This window comes from Mandrillus leucophaeus, unplaced genomic scaffold (assembly GCF_000951045.1).
Source record: "Mandrillus leucophaeus isolate KB7577 unplaced genomic scaffold, Mleu.le_1.0 Scaffold213, whole genome shotgun sequence".
Taxonomy (NCBI): domain Eukaryota; kingdom Metazoa; phylum Chordata; class Mammalia; order Primates; family Cercopithecidae; genus Mandrillus; species Mandrillus leucophaeus.
Window position 1 is genome coordinate 815,076 of NW_012102177.1, and position 12,059 is coordinate 827,134.

At 43.9% G+C, this 12,059-nt stretch overlaps 1 protein-coding gene across 1 annotated transcript in view; it reads right to left on the bottom strand.

Annotated features, from left to right (window-relative positions):
* LOC105539995 (cytochrome P450 27C1) overlaps positions 1-1,225 on the bottom strand; it is a 19,767-nt gene extending 18,542 nt beyond the window's left edge. Inside the window, exon 1 of the mRNA XM_011980481.1 lies at positions 1,035-1,225. Coding sequence (XP_011835871.1) covers positions 1,035-1,144 — 110 coding nt within the window. The 5' untranslated portion in view covers positions 1,145-1,225. The remainder of the gene's footprint in view (positions 1-1,034) is intronic.
* Between the last annotated feature and the right edge of the window lie 10,834 nt (positions 1,226-12,059).

Here is a 12,059-nt window from a genome sequence, read left to right on the forward strand (position 1 = left end):
TCACCCACACCTCCACACCTCTGCATGGCTTCCCTCCCACCCGTGCCCTGCTTCCCATTCCCAAGGAGACCGCTTGCACTCAAAGCCTGGCCTCCAGATGGGCTTTGGGGGACCCAAGCTAAGCCAGCCAGGCTCCTGGGCCTGGGCACTGCCCTTCCTTTGCTGTCCACCGTGCTGAGGTCACCAGCACCGCCTCACTCCATCTCAGCGGAAGAGGGGTCCGGGCACCCACACAGGCTCCTGAACCCGCAGCTAACGGGGCAGACAGCAGAGAGATTCTGCCTCAGCCTTCGGGCCCCTCCCTCTAGGCCTGAACATCCAGGAGGAGCTGTTTCATTATCCCCTCACGATGGAAATTGAGGGACCCTGGTGACATCCGGTCACGATTCTTATTTATCTTACTTGAGAAATTGGGGGCTGTCTTTCTCCCCAATTTGTGTATAAGGACATAGATATGAAAAGAACTGCAAACAGGAGCCCCACTCCACGGGAATTTGGACCGGGGCATCTGCACCTGGGCCTCCCTGCCTGGCCGCGGGCCATGATCTCTGGGAAGGCACAGAGGTGTTGGTGACGCTGGTTCAAAACGAATAATCACAGTCTGCTGAGAGACAGGAAAATCACCACGTGGCCACCAAGGCTGGAGGTTCTGAGCTCCCCCTCAAAGGGATTTTCCTGAAATAGTGGCTGACCACCTCCTTCCCCTGTGCACAGACAAGCGCGCTGTGAGATTTGTCTGCCTGGGTTATCACTGAACGGACACCACGAAGCACTGTTTCCGAAGAGCTCTGCCCACCACCGAGCCAGCTTCTCCCCTCCCGGCTCCTGACGGGACAACTTGGCACGGAGGAGGAGGGAGAAAACCCAGCAGGGCTCCTGTGTCTTGTGATCACACAAGCAGGCTGTCAGATATCATTCATGGGGGGTTCTGTGCTTTTCTAAGAGCTGGATTTTAGGAACCCAGCTTTGGAGGAGGGGGCCTCCCCCTGAGCTCTCCCTCCAGCCCCTGGCTCAGCCCGGGCCCACATACTCACGCCGAGATGAGCCCGGTGGCTCTGCCCCGCAAGTCTCGGTACTCCCGCCAGGATTCCATGTTGGCTCTCTGGGGCGCAGCGCCCTCCGCCCGGAGCACCTGAGCCACCATATCGCGGTCTGCAATAGATACTACAAACTGAGGACCAAAGTGAGACTTGAAGATTTTTCCATATTCCTGTGTGTGCTTCTGCTGCAATACCGTGGAGAAATCGAAAAGGGAAAAAATACATAGGTATGATATACCTTTAACAGAAACATCCTTGTGTGCTACAGGAGCAGAAAATTGGGGCAGAGGGAAGTGCTGTCTGATACAGAACTGAATCAGAGCAGTAATTGACACATTGCTGAGATAAACATGTTTTCACACAACCGTATCTTTTTTGTTGTTTTTGTTTGTTTTGTTTGTTTTTAGAGACATGGTCTTGCTCTGTTGCCCAGGCTGGAGTGCAGTGGGATGAACATAGCTCACTGCAGCCTCCAACTCCTGGGCCCTGGCGATCCTCCCACCTTGGCCTCCCAAGTAGCTAGGACTGCAGGTGCACACCTCCACGCCCAGCTAATTTTTTATTTTTTGTAGAGACAGGGGTCTCTCAATGTTGCCAGGCTGGTCTCGAACTCTTGGCCTCAAGTGATCCTCCTGCCTCAGCCTCCCAAAGTCCTGGGATTACAGGCATGATCATGGAAGTTTTCTTATTCTTTAGGGATATGTTTTTAAAAATTACCTTAGCTGTGTGAAGCAACAAGACAGAAATGTCATTATAAAAGACAAATGTCCAGAACAAACAGGGCCCTGTCTGCCAGCACCTTCCCATGGGCCCAACAGCTCTACCTAAGCAGTACCAAGCCAACTCTGCAGAGGAAGCCCTCTGTGGACAATCTGTAATGAGCCTCTAAACCGACTCCCAGCAAGAAAATGAAGGAAAAGTCATCTGGATTGGAAAGGAAGAACTCGGGCTATCTCTATTGGCAGAAGACATGATCTCACATACAGAAAATCCTAAGGAACCTACTAAAAAACTATTAGAACTAATAAACAAGTTCAATAGGACACAAAATCAATATACAAAAATCAATTGCATTTCTATACACTAGCAGTGAACAATCCAAAATGAAATTTAAAAAGCAATTCAATTTACAATAGCATCAAAAAGAATAAAGTACTTGCCCAGCTGCAGTGGCTCATGCCTGTCTGTAATCCCAGCACTTTTGGGAGGCTTAGGTGGGTGGATTGCTTGAGCACAGGAGTTCGAGATCAGGTTGGGCAACATGGCAAAATTCTGTCTGTAAAAAAAATACATGGCTGGGTGCGGAGGCTCATGCCTGTACTCTCAGCACTTTGGGAGGCCAAGACCAGTGGGTCACCTGAGGTCAAGAGTTTGAGACCAGCCCAGCTAACATGGTGAAACCCCATCTCTACAAAAAATACGAAAATTAGCCAGGCATCGTGGTGTGTGCCTGTAATCCCAGCTACTCGGGAGGCTGAAGCAGTAAAATCACTTGAACCCGGGAGGCAGAGGTTGCAGTGAGCCACAAGACTACACCATTGCACTCCACCCTGGGTGACAAGAGCAAAACTCTATCTCAAAAAAAAACATATATACACAAAAATTAGTGAGACAGCAGTGTGAGCCTGTAGTCCCAACTGCTCAGGAGGCTGAGGTGGGAGGATCATGTGAGCTCGGGAGGTGGAGGTTGCAGTGAGTGAAGATTGTACCACCGCACTAGGGCCTGGGTGACAGAGCAAGACTGTCACAAAAAATAAATAAATAGGCCGGGCACGGTGGCTCAAGCCTGTAATCCCAGCACTTTGGGAGGCCGAGACGGGCGGATCACGAGGTCAGGAGATCGAGACCATCCTGGCTAGCACGGTGAAACCCCGTCTCTACTGAAAAATACAAAAAACTAGCCGGGCGAGGTGGCGGGCGCCTGTAGTCCCAGCTACTCGGGAGGCTGAGGCAGGAGAATGGCGTGAACCCAGGAGGCGGAACTTGCAGTGAGCTGAGATCCGGCCACTGCACTCCCGCCTGGGCGACAGAGAGAGACTCCGTCTCAAAAAAAAAAAAAAAATAAAAAATAAAAATAAATAAATAAATAAATAAATAAAATTCTTAGAAATAAATTTAACAGAAGTGTAAAACCTATACTCTGAAAACTACAAAACACTATCTAAAGAAATCTACAAAACATTATTTAAAGAAATTTACAAAACATTATTTAAAGAAATCTACAAAACATTGTTTAAAGAAGTCTGAAAGAAATGGCAAGACATGAAACAAATGGCAAGACATGAAACAAATGGCAAGACGCCCCATGTTCATGGATTGGAAGACTTAATACTGTTGAAATAAAAATACACCTCAAAGTGTACATAGATTCAGAGCAATCCCTGTCATAATTCCAGTGCAAAATTTATTTGTAGAAACTGATAAGCTGATTCTGAAATTCATATGAAAATGCAACAGACCCAGAATAGCCTAAACAATCTTGAAAAAAGAAAAAAGCTGGTGGACCCCCATTTTCCTGTTTCAAGACTTAGTACTATGGGAGAGGGGCCAAGATGGCCAACTAGAAGCAGTGATGCTCAGAGGCTCCCAAAAAAAAACCTTAATAAGCATGTGAATCCTTCACTGGTAGCCAGGGTATCCAAGCTCTCTCATCAAAATTGACTAGAAGGCTGGAATAACCCACGGAGAGAAGGAAGAACAGTAGTGCGGTGGCCCACCTGAGAGCCACACGGGAAGGGAACCCCCTCCCCACAGCCAAGGGAAGTGGTGAGTGAGCCAGCTACCCAGCTGGGGAAACTGTGCTTTTTCCACAGAACTGTGCAACCCACAGATCGGAAGATCCCACTCTCGAACCCATGCCACCGGGGCCAAGCGTCCCAACCCTGGTATGCACAGATTCCTACAGCCTCTCAGCTGGAATCCACTTAAGCCTACTGAACTCCCGAGGGGAGGGGCGACCAGCACCAGCTGCAGCTGCCTGCTCTCTAAGCCATTTGAGCTCCTTGGGGGAGGGGCAGCAGCCTGCACTGGGACTCACAACTGCCTAACAGCCTAAGCTCCCTGGGTGGGGGAAGGGTGGTGCCCATTTCTATAGCTCCAGGCTGCACTTTTCCTTTGCTGGAGCCAGGGAGGTTGAATGGCTTGGTCCCAAGACTTATCCCCACAGCTCAACACACCAGCTGTGGCAGTTGGCAGCTAGAGTGCCTCTTCAAGTCTAACCCTGATCCATCCTTCTCCTCAGTGGTGGGGAATTCCCAACAGGATCTCCAACAATTCCAGCCAAAGGCTCAGGGACAGAACCCTGATCTCCCTGGGCCTGAGCCCCTGGGGGAAGGGGTGGCCACAGTCTCTGTGGACCAGCAGCCTTATCCTCTTCTCCAGGTAGTTCTGAGGAATCCAGGCAGCCCAGACTAGTGGGTTTCCCCCCAGCAAAACACACCCTCTCCACCAAGGGACAAAGTGCTTCATTAAATGGGTCCCGCTCCCCATGCCATCCAACTAGGTGAGAACCTCCAATAGGGGTTGTCAGACACCCTAAACAGGAGCAATCCTACTGGCATCAGGTTGGTACCCCTTGAGGTCAGAGGTCCCAGGAGAAGGAACAGACACCCATCATTGCTGCACTCCAGCCTCCTTGAGTGATTACCTCCAGGCACAGGAGCGAATCAGATGAATAGGGCCTGAAGCGAACCCCCTGCAAACCGCAGCCGCCCTACAGAAGAGGGACCTGACTATTGAAAGAAAAACAAACAGAAAGCGACAACAACAGCATCGATAACAACAACAACAAAAAGGCCCCCACAAAACCCCCATCCAAGGGTCAGCAGCCTCAAGACTGAAACTAGACAAACTCACGGATATAAGAAAGAATCAACCAAAAAAAATGCTGAAAACCCAAAAGACCTCAGTGCCTCTTCTCCTCCAAATAATCACAATGCCTCTCCATCAAGAGCACAGAACTAGATGGAGGATCAGATGGACGAACTGGCAGAAGCACGCTTCAGAAGATGGGCACCACATAAACTCCTCAGCAAGCGCAAAAGAACTGAAATCATAACACTCTGACCACAACGCAATGAAATTCCATCTCAGGATTAAGAAACTCACTCAAAAGCACACGATTTCATGGAAACTGAACAACCTGCTCCTGAATGACTCCTGAGTAAATAATGAAATTAAGGCAGAAATCAGGAAGCTCTTTGAAACCAATGAGAACAAAGAGACAACGTACCAGAATACCTGGGACACAGCTAAAGCAGTGTTACGAGGGAAATTTATAGCACTAAATGCCCAAATCAAAAAGCTAGAAAGACCTCAAATTGACACCCTAACATCACAATTAAAAGAGCTAAAGAGGCGAGAGCTAACTAATCCAAAAGCTAGCAGAAGACAAGAAATAACTAAGATCAGAGAAAAATTGAAGGACATAGAGACACGAACTACCCTCCAAAAAAATCAGTGAATCTAGGAACCGGTTTTGGGAAAAAATTAACAAAATAGACTACTAGCTAGACTAATAAAGAAGGAAAGAGAGAAGAATCAAATAGACACAATAAAAAAATGATAAAGGGGGTATCACCACTGACCCCACAGAAACACAAACTACCATCAGAGAATACTATAAACACCTCTATGCAAATAAACTAGAAAATCTAGAAGAAATGGTAAGTTCCTGGATGCATACACACTACCAAGACTAAACCAGGAAGAAATTTAATACCTGAATAGACCAATAGCAAGCTCTGACATTGAGGCATTAATTAATAGTCTACCAACCAAAAAAAGCCCAGGACTAGATGGATTCACAGCTAAATTCTACCAGAAATACAAAGAGGAGCTGTTACCGTTCCTTCTGAAACTATTCTAAACAATTGAAAAGGAGGGACTCCTCCCTAACTCATTTTATGAAGCCAGAATCATCTTGATACCAAAACCAGGAAGAGACACAGCAAAAAAAGAAAACTTCAGGCCAATATCCCTGATGAACATCGATGCAAAAGTCTTCAGTAAAATACTGGCAAACCGAATTCAGCAGCACATCAAAAATCTTATCCACCACGATCAAGTCAGCTTCATCCCTGGGATGCAAGGCTGGTTCAACATACACAAATCAATAAACGTAATCCATCACGTAAACAGAACCAAGGACAAAAATTACATAATTATCTCAATAGATGCGGAAAAGGCCTTTGATAAAATTCAACATCCCTTCACATTAAAAAATCTCAATAAACTAGGTACTGATGAAACATATCTCAATATAATAAGAGCTACTTATGATAAACCCACAGACAACATCATATTGAATGGACAAAAGCTGGAAGCATTCCCTCTGAAAACTGGTTCAAGACAAGGATGCCCTTTCTTACCACTCCTATTCAACATAGTATTGGAAGTTCTGACCAGGGCAATCAGACAAGAGAAAGAAATAAAGGGTATTCAAATAGGAAGAGAGGAAATCAAGTTATCTCTGTTTGCACATGACATTATTGTATATTTAGAAAACCCCATCATCTCAGCCCAAAAACTTCTTGAGCTGATAAGCAACTTCAGCAAAGTCTCAGTATATAAAATCAATGTGCAAAAATCACAAGCATTCCTTTACACCAACAATAGGCAAGCAGAGAGCCAAATCATGAATGAACTCCCATTCACAATCACTACAAAGAGAATAAAATATCTAGGAATACAACAAACAAGGAATGTGAAGGACCTCTTCAGGGAGAACCACAAATCACTGCTCAAGAAAATAAGAGAGGACACAAACAAATGGAAAAACATTCTATCCTTATGGAGAGGAAGAATCCATATCGTGAAAATGGCCATACTGCCTAAAGTAATTTATAGATTCAATGCTATTCCCATTAAACCACCACTGACATTCTTCACAGAATTAGAAAAAAATTCTTTAAATTTCATATGGAATTGAAGACCCCATATAGCCAAGACAATCTTAAGCAAAAAGAACAAAGCTGGAAGCATCATGATACCTGACTTTAAACTATACTTCAAGGCTACAGTAACCAAAACAGCATAGTACTGGCACCAAAACAGACATATAGACCAATGGAGCAGAACAGAGACCTCAGAAATAACACCACACGTCTACAACCATCTGCTTTTTGGCAAACCTGACAAAAACAAGCAATGGGAAAAGGAACTCCTATTTAGTATATGGTGCTGGGAAAACTGGCTAACCATATGCACAAAACTGAAACTGGACCCCTTCCCTACACCTTATACAAAAATTAACTCAAGATGAATTAACGACTCAAGTATAAAACACCAAACCATAAAAACCCTAGAAGAAAACCTAGGCAATACCATTCACACATAGGCATCGGCAAAGATTTCATGACAAAGACACCAAAAGCAATTGCAACAAAAGCCAAAATGACAACTGGAATCTAATTAAAGAGCTCCTGCACAGCAAAAAAAAAAAAAAAAAAAAAAAAAACTATCATCAGAGTGAACTGGCAACCTACAGAATGGGAGAAAGTTTTTGCAATCTACCCATCTGACAAAGGTCTAATAGCTGGAATTTACAAGGAAATTGAACAAATTTACAGGAAAAAAACAAACAGTCCCATCGAAAAGTGGGCAAAGGATATGAACAAACACTACTCAAAAGAAGACGTTTATGTACCCAACAAACATATGAAAAAAAGCTCAACATCACTGATCATCAGAGAAATGCAAATCAAAACCACAATGAGATACCATCTCACACCAGTCAGAATGGTGATTATTAAAAAGTCAGGAATAGATGCTGGCAAGGCTGTGGAGAAACTGAAACACTTTTACACTGTTGTTGGGAATGTAAATTAGTTCAACCATTGTGGAAGACAGTATGGCAATTCCTCAAGGATCTAGAACCAGAAACACCATTTGACCCAGCAATCCCATTACTGGATATATACCCAAAGGAATATAAATCATTCTACTATAAAAACACATGCACACATATTTTTACAGCAGCACTATTTACAATAGCAAAGATATGGAACCAACCCAAATGCCCATCAATGACAGACTGGATAAAGAAAATGTGGTACCTATACACCATGGAAAGCTATGTAGCCATAAAAAAGAATGAGATCATGTCCTTTGCAGGGACATGGATGAAGCTGGAAGCCATCATCCTCAGCAAACTAACACAGGAACAGAAAACCAAACACTGCATGTTCTTACTCATAAGTGGGAGTGAATATTGAGAACACAAGAATACAGGGAGGGGAATAACACACACCAGGGCCTGTTGGGGTGGGGGTTGAGGGGAGGAAACTTAGATGGGTCAATAGGTGCAGCAAACCATCATGGTGCGTGTACATCTATGTAACAAACCTGCACTTTCTGCACATGTATCCTTTGTTTCATTTTGGTTTTTTTTTAGAGGAAATAAAGAAAAAAAGACTTAGTACAAAGCTACAGTAACCAAGACAGTGCAGTAATGGCATAATCATTGGCTTAGAATTAAGACCCAAATACCTATGGTCAACTGATTTTCATCAAAAGTACCAAGATAATTCAATAGGAAAAGGATTTAATAGTCTCTTAAACAAATGGCACAGGGACAACTGAATAGCCACAAGCAAAGAATCAATTTATACCTTTTTCTCATACCATATAAAAAATTATCTCAAAGATCTAAATGTAAATGCTAAAACTATAGACTCTTAGAAGAAAACATAAGGGTAAATCTTCATGACCTTGGGTTTGGCATAATGTCTTAAGATATGATCCCTAAAGTACCAGTAACAAAAGAAAAAAATTGATAATTGGACTTCATCAAAATTTAAAACTTTTATGCTTCAAAGAACACTATTAAGAAAGTGAAAACAAGGCCAGGCACGATGGCTCATGCATGTAATCCTAGCACTCTAGGAGGCCAAGGCAGGTGAATTGCTTGAGCCCAGCCTGTGCCACATAGCAAGACCCTGTCTCATTAAAAACTAAAAATAAAATTTTAAAAAAGAAAGCAAAAACAAGCCTTCGGATGGAGAAAATATTTGCAGAGCACATATCTGATAAGTGACTTGTACCTAGAATATATAAAAACTTACAAATCAGTAGAGGAAGGAAGGAAGGGAGGGAGGAAAGAAGGAAGGAAGGAGAGAGAAAAGAATGCAATTAAAAACTGGGCAAAGGATTTCAATGGACATATCTCCAAAGAAGATATACAAATGGTAAATAAGCACATGAAAATATGCTCAACATCATTAGTCATCAGGGAGAGATAGCACTTCACACACACTAGAATGGCCGTAATCAAAAGGACAAGTAATAACAAATGTTGACAGGGATGTAGAAATATCAGAATCCTCTTACAATACTGGTGGGGATGTAAAATGGTGCAGACACTCTGGAAAACAGTCTGGCAGTTCTTCAAAAGGTTAAATGTAGAATTACTATTTGACCCAACAGTTCCACTCCTAGATACATATCCAAGAGAAATGAAAACACATGTCTACACAAAACCTTACACACAAGAGTTCATAGCAGCATTATTCATTATGGCTAAAAGGTGGAAACAATCCAAATGTCTATGAACTGATGAATGGATAAGTAAAATGTGGTATAGTCATACACTGCAAAATTATTTGTCCATAAAAAGAATGAGGTACTGATACATGCTACAACATGGGTTAACCTTAAAAACATTATACTGAAATGTTTAAAGTGAAAGAAACCACCCATAAAATATCACATATTACATGATTCCATTTATATGACATGTCCAGAATAAACCACTCTATAGATACAGAAAGTAGCTTGATGGTTGCCTAAAGCAGGGGGAATAGGAGAGTTGGGGGTGATAGCTGATGGATATGGGATTTCTTTTTGAGGTCGTGAAAATGTTCTACAAGTTGACTGTGGTGATTTTTGCACACTTTAAATGAATGAATTATATGATATGTTAATTATATCTTAAGAAAGCTGTTACCCCCTCCATAAAAAGAAATCACAATAAATGTAAATGGACTAAATTATTCAATTAAAACACAAAGCAATGAGCCTCTAACATGGCTCAGCATAACACAGACAGGGCTGGGCTGGGGAAAGTTACTAAGACTCTCCGCCTCCCAAGTGGCTGGGACTACAGGCGCCCGCCACCTTGCCCGGCTAGTTTTCTGTATTTTTTTTCTTACCACTCCAACTCTCAATCTCAGAAACAGCAGGCCAGGCGCACTGTCATTTCTCTACTCTTTTACTCACTCCTTCTGCAGACCTGAAAATGAAGACACTCAGACTAAACTGGAATGAGTCCATCTTCAAGGGGTCACTTCTGCCTAATAAATAAGTGACCCCCAAGAGTTCAGGTCTCTAAAGGGGCCCACTGAAGGAATGACTGGTAACAAGAACCACTGGGAAATGGGCCACACCTCAAGCAAATCCAGCTACTGAATTGGGTACAATCAGCACAAGCAAACTGGAGGTAGAAATGATACAGACAGTTTTCATCACTTTCTGGTGGTGGGTCATGGTACTAGTACTGGTGGGCACAGTACTTAGAGTTTGCTTGGATGTTAAGAGCACAGATTCTGGAGTTTGAATCTGGGCTCACAGTTTACTAGCTGAATAACCTTTAGAAGTTAGGTCCCACTATGCCTCAGTTTCCTCACCCAAAAAATGGAGAAATAAGTTTCATGTAAGACTTGAAACTGTGCCTGGCACATGAAAAGAATTCTAGAAATACTGATCATTATTACGTGTTATTATTACAGTTTCATAACACTAAGCTTACTTGACCTTATCATAACCCATGAGAGGAATGGGGATTGCTAAATCTCCTTTACAGATGAGAAAACCGAGGTGCAGAGAGAATAAGTGACTAGCCCAAGGCTCCACAGGTGGCTGCAGAGGGCCAGTATTGGAGGGCAGCACTCCTGGTATCAGCCATCCTGCTGCTCTACCACACCCTAAACAGCATCTAGTGACCCAGATTATGATTTCTACTCTGCCAATCACCAGCTGCCTGACCTTAGGCAAGTCGCTTAGGTAACCACCCAGCTTTTTCCGTCTGTAAAATGAGAGGTGAGCTATATAGGTGAATTCTAAGAGCCCTTGTTTAGCTAGCATTCTATGATTGCAAGGGGAGCGCAAGTGAACTGGATGTGATGGGTCACAGAACAATGAGCAATCTGGAGAGCGGGAAGAGAGGGTTTTTCTAGAACCATGTGTTCGAAATTGGGATTCCTCAGAGGGGCGGCCAGAAGGTGAGAGTTCCCACAAGTACCCTATTTGAGGGTTGGGGTAGTGCCACTTGGAGAGTAAAGGAAAAGAACTTTTCCTTTATTTCCTTTAATCTCCAGGTCCTGTCTGCGAGTGGTGAGAAGGCACCAAGTGAGTCAGTTGTGACTCTCTGCTCTGTGCCCCAGGGCCCTGGGTGTGGTGAAGGAAGCTGTCTGAGCAGCGGGCAGGAGGGGCTGAGCTCAGGGTGAGGGCTGGCGGCAGGGCGGGTGAATGGAAAATACCCATCTGAACTGCCACACATCCTGACTGGGTACAGGCTTTAACAGGGTCCGTCTCAAAGAAACCTGTGCCCATCGAACAAACTCTGGGTGAGGTGTGAGGATAAAAGCAGATGGCAGTAAGGGTGGATAAAAGAAAAATTAAATTACACTTCAGAAAGTAGGCTGTACTGAACCCATCAACAGCAAATAAGAAAACACTTTTTACTGTATTTGAAAGTTGCCATCCTGATATCTTATCAGATTCTACATAGAAGACCATTTTTGAGCCCTCTAAGCATTGGGGTGGGGCGGGGGTTTGGAATTGTGTAGGGTTGGTGTGGCTGACTTGAGGAGGGACGATTGGGACTTCCCGGCATTAAAATTAAATTAAATTTTAATTCCCGGCCGAATTAAAATTGCTCCACGCGCGCCCGTTTTTCCATTAATGAGGTGTGGGGCTTCTCCGTCCCGTTCATTGACTGAATGGCTGATGGAACGAAGGAATGACTGAAACCCAGGTAGGTAGTTAGAAGAGGCTTCGATGGAGAAGGGTCTTGAAGGACCG